At 43.0% G+C, this 15,428-nt stretch overlaps 1 protein-coding gene across 7 annotated transcripts in view; it reads left to right on the top strand.

Annotated features, from left to right (window-relative positions):
- Nucleotides 1–15,428, top strand: part of LOC140718756 (SHC-transforming protein 1-like) — a 223,930-nt gene that overhangs the window by 89,200 nt on the left and 119,302 nt on the right. For all 7 annotated transcript variants that reach the window (XM_073032868.1, XM_073032869.1, XM_073032867.1 and 4 more), the window contains exon 3: nt 11,962–12,032. In XM_073032868.1, the coding sequence (XP_072888969.1) occupies nt 11,962–12,032 (71 nt within the window). The remainder of the gene's footprint in view (nt 1–11,961; nt 12,033–15,428) is intronic.

The raw sequence follows: 15,428 nt of genomic DNA, 5'->3' as shown, positions 1-15,428 counted from the left end.
CTTATTAGCCTCCCAATATGTATTTTGTCAAACGGCTTGCTAAAATCCCATGTAGACACCATCCTACCCTAATCAACCTATTTCATCACCTTGTCAAAAAACTCAATCAAGGCACAACCTGCCTTGCTGGCTCTCCCTAATTAGGCCATGGGTTTCCAAATACTCAAATATCTTATCCCTAATATACCCTATCCTCCAGCAATTTCCCTACACCTGATGTGAGACTCACCAATCTATAGTTCCAGGATTTTCCCTTGTTCCCTTCTTAAATAGAGGTACAACATTAGCCACTCTCCAGTCCTCCAGGATCCCAACTCTGGCTAGAGAGGACACAAAGATGCTGGTCAAGGGCCCATCAATTTTGTGTCTTGCCTCCTTCAAAAACCTGGGGTAAATCTCATCAGGCCCTAGGGACTCATTCACCTTAATACTCATTAGGAGGCCCAACACTGTGTTGACTCCTCTTTGACTTCTAAACACCGTAATGCATTTATACACTCAGCACTGATCTCCTTCTTCTCAGTATTCTTTTCCTTGGTAAATACTGAAGCAAAGTATTTTTTAAGTACCTCACTCTCATCCTCTGATTCCAAGCCAATGTTCCCCCCTTTATCCTTGAGCGGTCCTACGCTATCCCTGGGAGTGATCCTCTCGCTCTTGATGTATGCATAGAATGCCTTGGGATTCATCCTAATCCTACTTGCTGAGGACTTTTCAGGGCCCCTCCTAACTTTCCTAATTCCCTTCTTTAGCTCTTTTCTGGCTTCTTTATACTCATCATGTGCTTCTTTTGACTCTAACTTCCAAAACTTTACATACTTTTCCATTTTCTTCCTGACTAAACTCATCAGCCCTCTGGACATCCAAGTTTCTCTAATCTTTCCATCCCCGTCCTTCCTTCTAACAGGAACAGACCTTTCCTCTACTCTGTGCAATTAATCATTAAACACCCTCCACATGTCTGATATGGACTTGCCAGAGAATTTTCAGTGTTGATTGGGACAAGTTGTTTTCGGGCAACCTCCCTAAAGTGGGAGGCCTTCAAAAGTGAAATATTGAGAGCACAGATTGTTTATGCCCCTGTAGAATAAAAGTCGAGCCTAATAGATTTAGGGAACCTTGGTTTTCAAAGGATATCAAAGCCCTGGTTAAGAAGGAGGTGCATGGTAGGTGTAGGCAGCAAGGAAAAAATGGGGTGCTTGAGAAATATAAAAATGCAAGAGAACACTTATGAAGGAAATCAGGAGAACTACAACAATGTATGAGGTTGCTCTAGCAGGATTGTGAAGGAGATTGCTAAGGGCTTCTACAGATACAGTATATTGAGAGCAACAGGATAGCAGGGGTCAAAATTGGTGTCCTCTTGAGGTCCTACATAGTCATCTTTGCATGGAGCTGAAGGAGATGGTGTAGATCTTAAATGGATATTTTGCATCTACATCTACTAGTGAGATGGACAGAGAGTCTCTCGAACTGAGGCAAAACAGCAGTGACGTCATGGACTGTATATGGATTACAGAGGAGGAGGTGCTTGCTGTTTTGAGGCAAATTAGGGTGGATAAATCCCCAAGGCCTAAAAATGTGTTCCCTCAGACCTTATCAGAGGCGAGTGCAGAAACTGCAGAGGCCCCAGCAGAGGTATTTAAAATGTCCTTAGCCAGGGGTGAATTGCTGAACAACCTGAGGAAAGCTTATGTTGTTCAAGAAGAGCTCTGAGAATAAGCCAGGAAATTATACTGGATAAATTTTTGAAAGGTATTCCCAGGGACCTGATAAGTAAATATTTGGATAGACAGGACCTGAGTTGGTCTAGTGTACTTGGCTTTGTGCATAATAAATCATGTTTAACCAATCGTTATTAGGAAAGTTAATGAAAAAAGGCAGTGGATGTTGTTTGTATGGACTTTAGCAAGGTCCTTGACAAAGTCCTGCAAGGGAGGCTGTTCAAGAAGGTTCTATCAGGTTGAGGTAGTAAATTGGATTCAACATTAGCTTAGCAGGAGAAACCATAAAGTGGTTACAGATGGTGTGCCACAGAAAACGGTGCTGGGTTCATTGTTATTTGTCATACACAGGCAGTCCCCAGGTTATCAACGAGTTCCGTTCCTAAGTCCGTCTTTAAGTCGGATTTGTATGTAAGTCGGAATGGGTACATCTGGTATTATTTAGCGTCAGTTAGTCAAACGTTTGTCTTAGTATATAGCACATAGTTTACCTTTCTATGCATACAAAACACTTAAGAAATGAATGTATTTCAATAATTAAACCACTGCATTGCTTAGTAATAATTGTAGATTTCATCAGGGCAGGGCCTTTCACATGCTCCATCATTCTCATTTTATCCTTTAAAATTGTTCCGATTGTTGACCAACTGTAGCCTAATGCTTTTTCAATGACCAATGGCATTTCACCTATTTCCGATCGCTTTATTATTTCCACTGTATTTTCAATCATGATCGTTTTCTGTCAACAGAACAGAAATACTGCAGATTCAGCAGCAGCTGCGGGCGGTGTGTCCCAAGCTCCCCTGGGTCCTAAAGTCCACCTGCACTGAGACAGGTTAAATGGGACAAGTGGGGGAGGTGCTGACTGAAAAAGGGGGGGTCAGGGTGAATCTTGCTAAGAAAAATTTAAGCCAATTGCAAAGTTACACACTCAACACAGTGTTAACGGCAACGTGGTCCGACTTAAAATGACGGACGGCGTTCTCCTTCCTTGAGCTGATGAATTTTTAATATAATATGCTTTATGGCAGGCCATTCATAAGTACAAGTTGTTCATATGAGTTGTTCGTAAGTTGGACACTCGTAACTCGGGAACTGCCTGTATATCAATGATCTGCATGATAATTGAGAGATTATGGAACTATTAGTGGTGATCTTTCAAGAATCACTAGATTCTGGAATAGTTCCTTAGGACTGGAATATTGTAAAGACAGAAAATTATAGGCCTGTTACCCTGACTTCAGTGGTTGAGAAGATAATGGAGTTCACTATTAAGGATGATACTTTGTGGTACTAGGAGGCACATGATAAAATAGGCCAAATAGGCTCAAGGGGAAATCTTGTCTGACAAATCTTTTGGAATTCTTCTGAGGAAATAACATCCAAGGTAGGCAAAGGAGAGTCAGTACTGTTGTTTACTTGGATTTTCCGAAAGCCTTTTACAAGGTAGCACACATGAAACTGCTAAACAAAGTAAGAGCCCATGGTATTACAAAAAAGATACTAGCATGGATAGAATAACTGACTGGCAGGAGGCAAAGAGTGGGAGTAAAGGCTGCCAGTGACTAGTGGTGCTAAGCAATGGTTGGTGTTGAGACCACTTATTTTCAAATTATACGTCAATGATTTGGATGATGGAATTGATGGGTTTGTGGCTATGTTTGCAGATGATATGAAAATAGTTCGAACGGCAGGTAGTGTTGAGGATGCAAGGAGTCTGCAGTAGGACTTAGACAGATTAGGAGAATGGGCAATGATGTCAGATGGAATATAGTGTAGGGAATATGGACTTTGGAAGAAGGAATAAAAGCATAGCTTAGTTTGTAAATGGAAAGAAAATTCAGAATTCAAAGGGACTTGGGAGTCATGGCACAGGTCTCCGTAAAGGTTAACTTGCAGGTTGTGTCAGTGGTAAGGAACTAGAATATAAAAACAAGGATGTAATACTGAAGCTTCATAAAGCATTTGGTCAGGGAATGCTTGGAGTATTGTGAGCAGCTTTGGGTCCCTTATCTAAGAAAGGTTGTGCTGGCATTAGAAACATAGAAACATAGAAAATAGGTGCAGGAGTAGGCCATTCGGCCCTTCGAGCCTGCACCGCCATTCAGTATGATCATGGCTGATCATCCAACTCAGAACCCTGTACCTGCTTTCTCTCCATACCCCCTGATCCCTTTAGCCACAAGGGCCATATCTAACTTCCTCTTAAATATAGCCAATGAACCGGCCTCAGCTGTTTCCTGTGGCAGAGAATTCCACAGATTCACCACTCTCTGTGTGAAGAAGTTTTTCCTCATCTCGGTCCTAAAGGCTTCCCCTTTATCTTTAAACTGTGACCCTTCGTTCTAGACTTCCCCAACATCGGAAACAATCTTCCTGCATCTAGCCTGTCCAATCCCTTTATACGTTTTATAATTTTATATGTTTCAATAAGATCCCCCCTCAATCTTCTAAATTCCAGTGAGTATAAGCCTAGTCGATCCAGTCTTTCTTCATATGAAAGACCTGCCATCCCAGGAATCAATCTAGTGAACCTTCTCTGTACTCCCTCTATGGCAAGAATGTCTTTCCTCAGATTAGGGGACCAAAACTGCAAACAATATTCTAGGTGCGGTCTCACCAGGGCCTTGTACAACTGCAGTAGAACCTCCCTGCTCCTGTACGCAAATCCTTTTGCTATGAATGCCAACATACCATTTGCCTTTTTCACTACCTGCTGTGCCTGCATGCCCACCTTCAATGACTGGTGTACAATGACACCCAGGTCTTGTTGCACCTCCCCTTTTCCTAATCGGCCACCGTTCAGATAATAATCTGTTTTCCTGTTCTTGCAACCAAAGTGATAACCTCACATTTATCCACATTAAATTGCACCTGCCATGAATTTGCCCACTCACCTAACCTATCCAAGTCACCCTGCATCCTCTTAGCATCCTCCTCACAGCTAACACCGCCGCCCAGCTTCGTGTTATCCGCAAAACTTGGAGGTGCTGCATTTAATTCCCTCGTCTAAATCATTAATATGTATTGTAAACAACTGGGGTCCCAGCACTGAGCCTTGCGGTACCCCACTAGTCACTGCCTGCCATTCTGAAAAGGTCCTGTTTACTCCCACTCTTTGCTTCCTGTCTGCCAACCAATTCTCTGTCCACATCAATACCATACCCCCAATACTGTGTGCTTTAAGTTTGCACACTAATCTCCTGTGTGGGACCTTGTCAAAAGCCTTTTGAAAATCTAAATATACCACATCCACTGGCTCTCCCCTATCCACTCTACTAGTTACATCTTCAAAAAATTCTATAAGATTCATCAGACATGAGTTTCCTTTCACAAATCCATGCTGACTTTGTCCGATGATTTCACCTCTTTCCAAATGTGCTGTTATCACATCTTTGATAACCGACTCTAGCATTTTCCCCACCACCAATGTCAGACTAACCAGTCTATAATTCCCTGGTTTTTCTCTCCCTCCTTTTTTAAAAAGTGGGGTTACATTAGCCACCCTCCAATCCTCAGGAACTAATCCAGAATCTAAGGAGTTTTGAAAAATTATCGCTAATGCATCCACTATTTCTTGGGCTACTTCCTTAAGCACTCTGGGATGCAGACCATCTGGCCCTGGGGATTTATCTACCTTTAATCCCTTCAATTACCTAACACCACTTCCCTACTAACATGTATTTCCCTCAGTTCCTCCAGCTCACTAGACCCTCGGTCCCTTACTATTTCCGGAAGATTATTTATGTCCTCCTTAGTGAAGAGAGAACCAAAGTAGTTATTTAATTGGTCTGCCATGTCTTTGTTCCCCATGATCAATTCACCTGTTTCTGACTGTAAAGGACCTACATTTGTCTTGACCAATCTTTTTCTTTTCACGTATCTATAAAAGCTTTTACAGTCAGTTTTTATGTTCCCTGCCAGCTTTCTCTCATAATCTTTTTTCCCTTTCCTAATTAAGCCCTTTGTCCTCCTCTGCTGGTCTCTGAATTTCTCCCAGTCCTCAGGTGTGCCGCTTTTTTTTGCTAATTTATATGTTTCTTCTTTGGACTTGATACTATCCCTAATTTCCCTTGTCAGCCACAGGTGCACTACCTTCCCTGGTTTATTCTTTTGCCAAACTGAGATGAACAATTTTTGTAGTTCATCCATGCGATCTTTAAATGCTTGCCATTGCATATCCACAGTCAACACTTTAAGGATCTTTTGCCAGTCTATCTTAGCTAATTCACGTCTCATACCTTCAAAGTTACCCTTCTTTAAGTTCAGAACCTTTGTTTCTGAATTAACTATGTCACTCTCCATCTTAATGAAGAATTCCACCATATTATGGTCACTCTTACCCAAGGGGCCTCGCATGACAAGATTGTTAACTAACCCTTCCTCATTGCTCAATACCCAATCTAGAATGGCCTGCTCTCTGGTTGGTTCCTCGACATGTTGGTTCAGAAAACCATCCCGCATACATTCCAAGAAATCCTCTTCCTCAGCACCCTTACCAATTTGGTTCACCCAATCTATATGTAGATTGAAGTCACCCATTATAACTACTGTTCCTTTATTGCACACATTTTTAATTTCCTGTTTAATGCCATCCCCAACCTCACTACTACTGTTAGGTGGCCTGTACACAACTCCCACCAGCGTTTTCTGCCCCTTAGTGTTATGCAGCTCTACCCATATCGATTCCACATCCTCCAGGCTAATGTCCTTCCTTTCTATTGCGTTAATCTCTCTAACCAGCAATGCTACCCCACCTCCTTTTCTTTCCAGTCTATCCCTCCTGAATATTGAATATCCCTGGATGTTGAGCTCCCATCCTTGGTCACCCTGGAGCCATGTCTCTGTGATCCCAACTATATCATATTCATTAATAACTATCTGCACATTCAATTCATCCACCTTGTTACGAATACTCCTCGCATTGACACACAAAACCTTCAGGTTTGTTTTTATAACATTCTTAGCCCTTACACAATTATGTTGAAAAGTGGCCCTTTTTGCTTTTTGCCCTGGATTTGCTTGCCTGCTACTTTTACTTTTCATCTTACTACTTTTTGCTTCTACCCTCATTTTACACCCCTCGGTCTCTCTGCACTTGTTCCCATCCCCTTGCCACATTAGTTTAAAGCCTCCTGAACAGCAGTAGCAAATGCTCCCCCTAGGACATTGGTTCCAGTTCAGCTCAGGTGCAGACCATCCTGTTTATAACAGTCCCACCTCCCCCAGAACTGGTTCCAATGCCCCAGAAATTTTAATCCCTCCCCCTTGCACCATTTTTCAAGCCACGTATTCATCTGAAATATCCTCCTATTTCTGCTCTGGCTAGCACGTGGCACTGGTAGTAATCCTGAGATTATTACCTTTGTGGTCCTAATTTTTAGTTTATTTCCTAACTCCCTAAATTCACCTTGTAGGACCTTGTCCCGTTTTTTACCTATATTGTTGGTACCTATGTGCACCACGACAACTGGCTGTTCACCCTCCCATTCCAGAATGTCCTGCAGCCACTGAGAGACACCCTTGACCCTTGCACCAGGGAGGCAACATACCATCCTGGAGTCTCGTTTGTGGCCACAGAAACGCCTATCTATTCCCCTTACAATCGAATCCCCTATCACTATAGCTCTCCCACTCCTTTTCCTTCCCTCCTGTGCCGCAGAGCCACCCATGGTGCAATGAACTCGGCTGCTGCTGCCTTCCCCGATGAGACATCTCCCCCAACAGTATCCAAAACAGTATATCTGTTTAGGAGGGAGATGACCTCAGGGGACTCCTGCACTACCTGCCGACTGCTACACTGTCTAGTGGCCATCCCTTCCCTTTCTGCCTGTGTAGCCTTTACCTGTGGTGTGGCCAACTCACTGAACGTGCTATTCACGACTTACTCAGCATCGCAGATGCTCCAGTATGAATCCAATCACAGCTCCAGATGCTCAATGCAGTTTGCCAGAAGCTGCAGTTGGACACACTTCCTGCACACATAGTCGTTGGGGACACTGGAAGTATCCCTGATTTCCCACATGCTGCAGGATGAACAAACCACGGGGCCAATCTCAGCTGCCATGACCTACCCAATACTTGCCTGAACTTTTGAAACTTTCTCCTTTGAAAGGAACTTACCCAGCCTTACCTCACTTGGAGTGAAGCTCGTCCTCAGCCTCTCGAGTCAAAGAGGCTTCACTGGCCGCTTTCCACAGGCCACTCTGCTTGAGGTAACCCTCTATTTATTTGTTTGAGCTTTTCAAACTGCTTGGTCACCTGACCTCGATTGCCCAATCAGCTGCTTTCTGCTGAGTCTGAGCTATTCAAATCTTGATTGTCTAATCAACGGCTTTCTGCTGAGCTATTCAAATCTTGATTGACTTGATTGCACAGTCCAACTGCAAAACTGCCAGAATCTCTCGAGTCAAAGCCTCAAATCTCCACTCCTTCACTGGCCCACTCACTCACTGGCCACTTTCCACAGGCTTAAGAGGAGGTTTACAAGAATGATCCCAGAAATGAAAAAGTTAACATATGATGAGTGTTTGATAGCTCTGGACCTGTACTCAAAATAGTTTAGAAGACTGAGAGAAGGATCTTGTTGAAACATATCAGATGTTGAAAGTGGATGTGGAGAGGATGTTTCCTGTAGTGGAATATAGGTGAGGGGGAATTTCTTTAGCCAGAGCATAGTGAATCTATGGAATTCATTGCCACAGACAGCTGTGGAGGCCAAGTCTTTGGGCATATTTAAAGTGGAGTTTGATAGGTTGTTGATTAGTCAGGGTGTCAAAGGTTACAGAAAGAAGGCAGCAGAATGGATTTGAGAGGGATAATAAGTCAGCTAGGATGAAATGGTGGAACAGAGATGATGGGCTGAGTGGCCTAATTCTGTTTCTATGTCTTATGGTCTTATTATGTGGTAAACATGATCAGAATATTTGCAGATGACACCAAGATTGAGGCCATAGTAGACGGTGAGGAAGGCTATCAAAGATTGCAGTGAGATCTGGACCAACTGGGACAATGAGCTGAAAAAGGGCAGATGGAATTTAGTGCAAAGAAGTGTGAGGTGTTGAACTTCGGGTAGCCAAAGCAATGTAGGACTTACACTTTGAACAGTAGGGCACTGAGTAGTGCAATAGAACAGAGAGATCTGTGAATATTGATCCATAAATCTTTGAAGTGGTGTCACCGGTTAATAGGTTTATAAAGAGAGTTTTTGGCATATTGGCCTTCATATTGAATACAGGAGTTGGGATGTTATGTTGAAGTTGCATAAGATATTGGTGAGGACAAATTTGGAATACTGTGTGTATTTGTGAGTCACCCACCCTCAGGAACAATATCAATAAGATTGAAAGAGTTCAGAGAAAATTTACAAGGATGTTGCCAGGATTTGATGACCTGAATAATAGGGAAAGGTTGAATAGGTTGGACTTGTTTTCCCTGGATCTTACGAGAACATTGGGAGATTTGATAGATGTATATACTCATTGGCTACTTTGTAAGGTTCTTCCTGTGACTAATAAAGTCAGCCCTAAGTTCGTGGTCTTCTTCCTCATCCACTCAAGGTTCATCCTGTTCTGCATTCAGAGCTGCTCTTCTACACACCACTGTAGTAATGCATGATTATTTGAATTATGTTTGCCTTCCTGTCAGCTTGAACCAGTCTGGCCATTCTCCTCTGACTTCTCTCATTAACAAGGAGTTTTTGCCTACAGAGTCAACACTATAGGCTGTCTTTTTTAAAGTTTTTTTTTGTACCACTCTCTGTAAACTCTAGAGACTGTTCTGTATGAAAATCCCAGGAGATTAGCAGTTTCTGAGATACTCAGACCAGCCTGTCTGGCACCGACAATCATTCCATAGTTAAAGTCAAGTAGATCAGGTTTCTTCCCAGTTTGAACAACAGAATCTCTTGACCATGCCTACATGCTTAAGAACAATAATTGGATATTGTCCTTAATGAGCAGGTGTGCAGGTATGCCTAATAAAGTGGCCACTGAGTGTATAATATTATGAGGGATATAGACAGGGTTTTGGGTGGCAGGATGGAGTGGATCTACGTCTCCACCAAAAGAGTTGTAAGGCACTCCTTCCCTCCACTAGCCTGCAGGTCACCATTGGCCAAGGTGTAGCACCTGCTTCGCCCCCTTCCCTCCCCCCTCCCCCTCCCAAATCAGGGTCAAGTGAAGCCATAGGAGCAGGTATGGTTGTATGAGCTGCTGGTGCATATCATAAGTCCTGGTTATGTGACCACTGATGCAAGGCAAACAATCTCTGAAGAGCATTGATAATGGCTGGGGTCACCCATCTTGTAAAGCCATTGCCCAGAACAAGGTAATGGCAGACCACTTCTATAAAACAAAATTGCCAAGAACAATCATGATCATGGCTAAAACAATGATTGCCCATGATATACAATGCAGCACATAATGATGATGATGGTAGTCAGGGTCAATCCAAGGAGGCTTTTCACTGAGGTTAGCTAAGACTATTGTTACGTATTCAGGCAACAATAAATATATGTGAGTTAGGCAAGGGTTTTTATAACAAATAACACGTTTATTAAACACTGAAAACAAACCCCCCCAAAAGTAAACAAACACTAACGTAACCGGAAAACAGCTGCTGTGCGGCAGCTTAACAGTTCTTAAAGCGATGCAGCTCTAACAGTTCTTAAAGCGATGTTGCAAAAACAGTTGTTTAAAGCGATATTGCCAAAAGTTCAAAATGCTCAGTCCATTTAAAAGGAGAGACTTTTTAGGGCGATTTAAATTCTCTTCCACGTCGTTTTCCTTCGATCCCCGGCGTCGAACTCTTCCCACGAAGAAATTTTATGAAATGTAACGGCTTAAAGGCACTGACCTTTTCTTCCACACTGTCCTCAATCTTCTGCTATCCCGCAGAGATTAACATGAGAACAGTCAACTAAATCCTTCCGAATGAGGATCACACAAGGTCGAACCCATTCCACTGTCGAAATTCGATTCTCCTCGATCTTTAACTCCCGAACTCCTATCTTCACTCTCCACTAGCAGTATTGTAAAGAAACTGCTGGCAATGACCTTTTAAACTTTAGGCATTGGATAAAACTTCATTTTTCAACTAAACTGTGTCATAACATTAAATCACGCAGTGGCATGAAGTCAGCTTGGCAAATCCAGCCACGAACTGCCCCTCCCCACAGGGTGGGGTCTTCCTTTTATAACCTGTAAAAAAAAACCTGTCACATGACCTCTACTGGCGGGAAAATGACGTCACTCCACCATCACAAGACCATTACCTCAAGTCCAGTATAACTTCAACCCCAGTCACGTGACAAGGGTACCACTGTCACGTGTCACGAGTACGTAACACTATAGACCTGGAAGCCATAGGTTAAGAGTGAAAGGTGAATATTGAAGGGGAACTTGAGGGAGATCTTCTTCATTCTGTGTGTGTGGTGAGAGTATGAAACTAGCTGCTAGCAGAAGTGGTGAATATAAAAGAAAAGTTTGCGTAAGTTTATGGACAGGAGGAGTATGGACGGCTATGGGCCTGGAGTGGGATGATGCAACTAGGCGGAACAACAGTTCAGTGTGAACTAGTCAGGCCAAAGAGCCTGTTTCTGTGATGCAGGGTTCTCTGATTTTATGATTCCATGACCCCAGTTCTCAGGCAAGTCTCTGACTCAAGACTTTCCACAGATGCTGCTTGACTGGCTGAGTTCTTCCACTATTGCTGTTCATTAGATAATTAAAATGCCCTTAAAATCAGGCAACACACACAAATGCTGGAGCAAGTCGGGAGGTTAGGCAGCATCTCTAGGGGATATGACAGTCAAATTTTTGGGTCAAGACACTTCATCAGGACTCCTGACCTGCTGAATTCCTCCAGCATTCTGTGTGTTCCTCCCTATTTCTAGCATCTGTAGTCTACTCTCCTTTTGTTATTTAGCAACTGTAGGAAGGTGCCCATCTCCTTTACTCTTTCATAGACATTTATTCTTACTTGCTCATGCTAAACATTATCTGTGATAGGGTCTGTACTTTGTATGCTACTGCTAAACTGAAGACAATAGAACTATTTGTCAGAAACAGATTACAAGGTTCCTCTGACAATGGCATCCACCCCATGGGTCAATTCCCAGTTCAGCCTGGTCAAGTATCATTCATTATGCAATGCTGACCTCCTAGCTTCTGGAATTTTGTTGGCATAGTGTATCTTTGCTTAGGAAAGTTACATTCTTTCTCCTTTCCTTTCACAGTATTTGGGTTGTGTGGAAGTGTTGCAGTCCATGAGATCACTCGATTTCAATACAAGAACCCAGGTCACAAGGTAAGGAAGTGGCAGCTTGGATGCCAGGGAGCAGATCTACTCTTCAAACATTTTTTTCTCATTACAAATTTTATTTTGTAACTATTAAAAAATCACAATATGTCTGGTTGTGTCAGTTAGAAATTGGAATATTCTTTATTTACTTGAAGCTAATTGGTCAAATGCTGTTCACTTCTAAATGCGTTGTTGTGCCTGTCTAAGGTGGGAATGGGAATGGTGTCCATGTGGATGTGTCTGGGGCAGGATTGTGTCTGAAGCTGTCACTGGTTCATGGGATGCAAGGTCTGGTGTCTGGGGTGAGGACAACATCTTTCTGGAGCCAGAACCAGTATCTGGGTTGGGGACCAGTGTTTGTCCAAAGCCTCCACCTCCTTTCTATAATGCAGCAAACAGAACTGCACATAATGTTCCAAATGTGGCCTCAGCAGAACTTTATATAACTCCACAAAGCAAAGCAAAGATTGTTTCAAAGGCAAGATTTGGTATTCTGTTGATTCACCAAGGGCATGAGACCCCTAGTACACCAGTGACTGAGAGCTTGTGTCCAGGTTTGGATGGGCACTCGGTATGTCGACCTTCACTGTGAGAGGGTTTAAGCACAGCTGTAATGATACCATCACAAGACCATACCTGTAGTTCTTGTTCAGCTCTGGTTTCCTTACTTAAATAAAAGATGGAGTGTAGCTGAGATTGACTAGGTTTAAATGGTGGATTTAACTAGATTTAAATTGTTTAATAATTGTTTAATATGGATTAATAATGGTGGAAATGCTCAACAGGTCAACAGTAGTTGTGGAAAGAGAAACAGAGTTAACATTTCATGCCAAAAACATCTAGTGAGGACTGGGAGAGAGGAAAATAATGTAGCTGAACTCTGCAATGAACTGGGGAAAGGGATGGATAGGACAAGTGCCTAGTGAGGCTTGAGTTGCTGAGGGGATACGTTGTTCAGATTCTCCAGTCAATGGGTTAATGTAAGCAATTGTAATACAAAGCGAATGTCAGAGTGCACATATGGGAAGTGAAAACTTAACCTAAAGCACAGACTGACAACAGAAATATCTGGTTCTGATGCAGAGAAAGTGTGTTGCCTAAAGTTATGGATTCAAAACTGAGTCTGGAAGTTTGCAAGGCCTCAAAGATGAGGTTTTGTTCCTCAAGCTTTAACCCTGATTGTAACAGAAACAAGAAGTCAGAGACAGAGGGAGATGGAAAATAGGAATAAGGAGCCTGGGGTCACCCTGCAGAGTGACTGTGGGCGTTAAATAAAGTGGTCATCTCCAATGTACAGCAGATGAGGTGGCGAACACTGTGTGCATGCAGGTGACCCCATGAAATTCACCCTTACAGAATTCACAAACACGGTAACTGCCTAAATCCTGAGGGACATAATAAAGCCCTTTGTCATGGGATCTACATTGAAAAAATGTAAATAAATAAACAGAAATATTGCCTTTTCAATGAGCTTTTCTTGACCTACGCAAAGGGTGATACAGATTATAAAACTCTGCAATGAAGGGTCACTTGAACACTAGCTTGGAAAAATTGCTGGGTTGAATGAGCATTTTGATCAGATCAGAATGGAGCAGATGGGCCGAAGGGCCTGCCTCTGTGTTGTATCACTCTGAATCATTGCATCACTAGAATGAATGTTTCCCTCAATGGTGGGAAGGGAAGACTTGAAAGTTCAGCTGTTGCAGCTCCTGTGCTTTAGTGGGGAGTAGTTACCGGGGGGGGGGGGGGGCAGAAAAATGGATCAGGGAGTCATAGATACCAGGGTATGTGCGGATAATAAAGGGCCCTGACTTTGAGGTAGAAGATAAGCCATATTTTTTGTGAATGTTGTGAAATGCCAATGGCCAATTCCTGCTTTTATTTTTTGTTTCTAGTTATTAAAATAAGCCAAATCAACACTGAAGTTTAACACCAGTTTGCTCCTGCTCCCCTAAATCATCAGCTCTTTCTATTTCCCCTTCCTTCTATTCAACAGTCTGCAATAACCATGCAGTCATTTGTTGGCAAGGTAGCTTAAGGTTTAAAAAGAACTCGGCATTTTGGTGGGTGCAATCATAATGACCTCAGGCGCTCGGCAAGAGTCAATGAAAAGAAGCAAGGTGTAAGCAAAGCAGCCATTGTTGGAGTGGCCAGGATTTGTTTCAACAAGCTTAGACAAGGCCAGTTACAGGCTAGAACATAAGCTTGAGAAGTTAGAGGTATAATAAGTGTAGGCAAGGCGATAGTTAGACAGGATGAACAATGGATTTCAGGGTTCTAATAGTCTCCCTCATGACTGCATCTGCAAGAAGTACACAACTTTAGGTCCTGATTGACAAGGTCAAAGAACTGGAGCTGGATGCACTCAGGATCATTCGGGAGGCTTAAAAACTCACAGATGAGACTTTTACTGAGGTGGTCACACTCAGGGTGCAGGCTTCAGATAGTAGATGGATGACCACCAGGAGAAATAAGTGGAGTAAGCATTCAGTGCAAAGCTCACTCAGCTGTTCCCCCCCCCCCCCCAACAACAAGTATGCCGCTTTGGATACTGCTGGGGGGAGAGTATTGGGGCATGACCTATCAGGGTACAACAGCAGCAACCAAGCCAGTGGCACTGTCAGCAGGAAAGGGTAATGTCAGGCAGAGTGCTTAGTGATAGTGAGGAAGAGAAACATAAGATCAGCCATGATTGAATGGTGGAGCAGACTCAATGGGCCAGATGACCTAATTCTACTCCTATGTCTTATGGAGACTCGTTAGTTAGAGGGATGGACAGCAGAATTTGTGACTGCCAAAGAGATGCCAGGATGTTGTGTTGCCTCCCAGCTGCTAAGGTCCAGGATTTCCAAGAGCAGTGGCAGAAGATTTTTAAGAGGGAGGCAGAGCAGCCAAGAGTCTTGGTGCACATTAGCCCAAATGACACAGGTAGAAAGGGTGAAGAGGTCCTGCACAGTGAGTATAGGGAGGTAGGAGAAGAGGCTGAAGAGCAGGACCTCGAAGGTAGTAATTGTTTGATTGTCCCAGTATGACATGATAGTCAGGGCAAGAATAGGATGACAACTATAGATGAATGAGTGGCTGAGGGGCAGGATATCAGATTTCTGGGTCATTGGGATCTCTGCTGGGGAAATAGCTAAATTGCTATTCTAAAGGGAGGACAAGACAGCCATGCAAATGCAATGTCAGCATTCATTTCAAAAGGACTATAATATAGAGTATTGCTGTGTCTTTATAAGGCATTGGCCATTATTGTGAGCAGTTCTGGGCACCTTATTAAAGAAAAGATGCGTGACATTGTAGAGGATCCAGAGGATGTTCATGGGAATGGATCTGGGAATAAAAGGGTTAATGTATGAGGAGCATTTGACAGCTTTGGGCCTGTATTTCTGGAGTTCAGAA

This window comes from Hemitrygon akajei, chromosome 30 (genome assembly GCF_048418815.1).
Source record: "Hemitrygon akajei chromosome 30, sHemAka1.3, whole genome shotgun sequence".
In the NCBI taxonomy this organism is placed as follows: domain Eukaryota; kingdom Metazoa; phylum Chordata; class Chondrichthyes; order Myliobatiformes; family Dasyatidae; genus Hemitrygon; species Hemitrygon akajei.
Note: the sequence above shows the minus strand (reverse complement) of the source record. Positions and strands in the feature narration are given on the sequence as shown.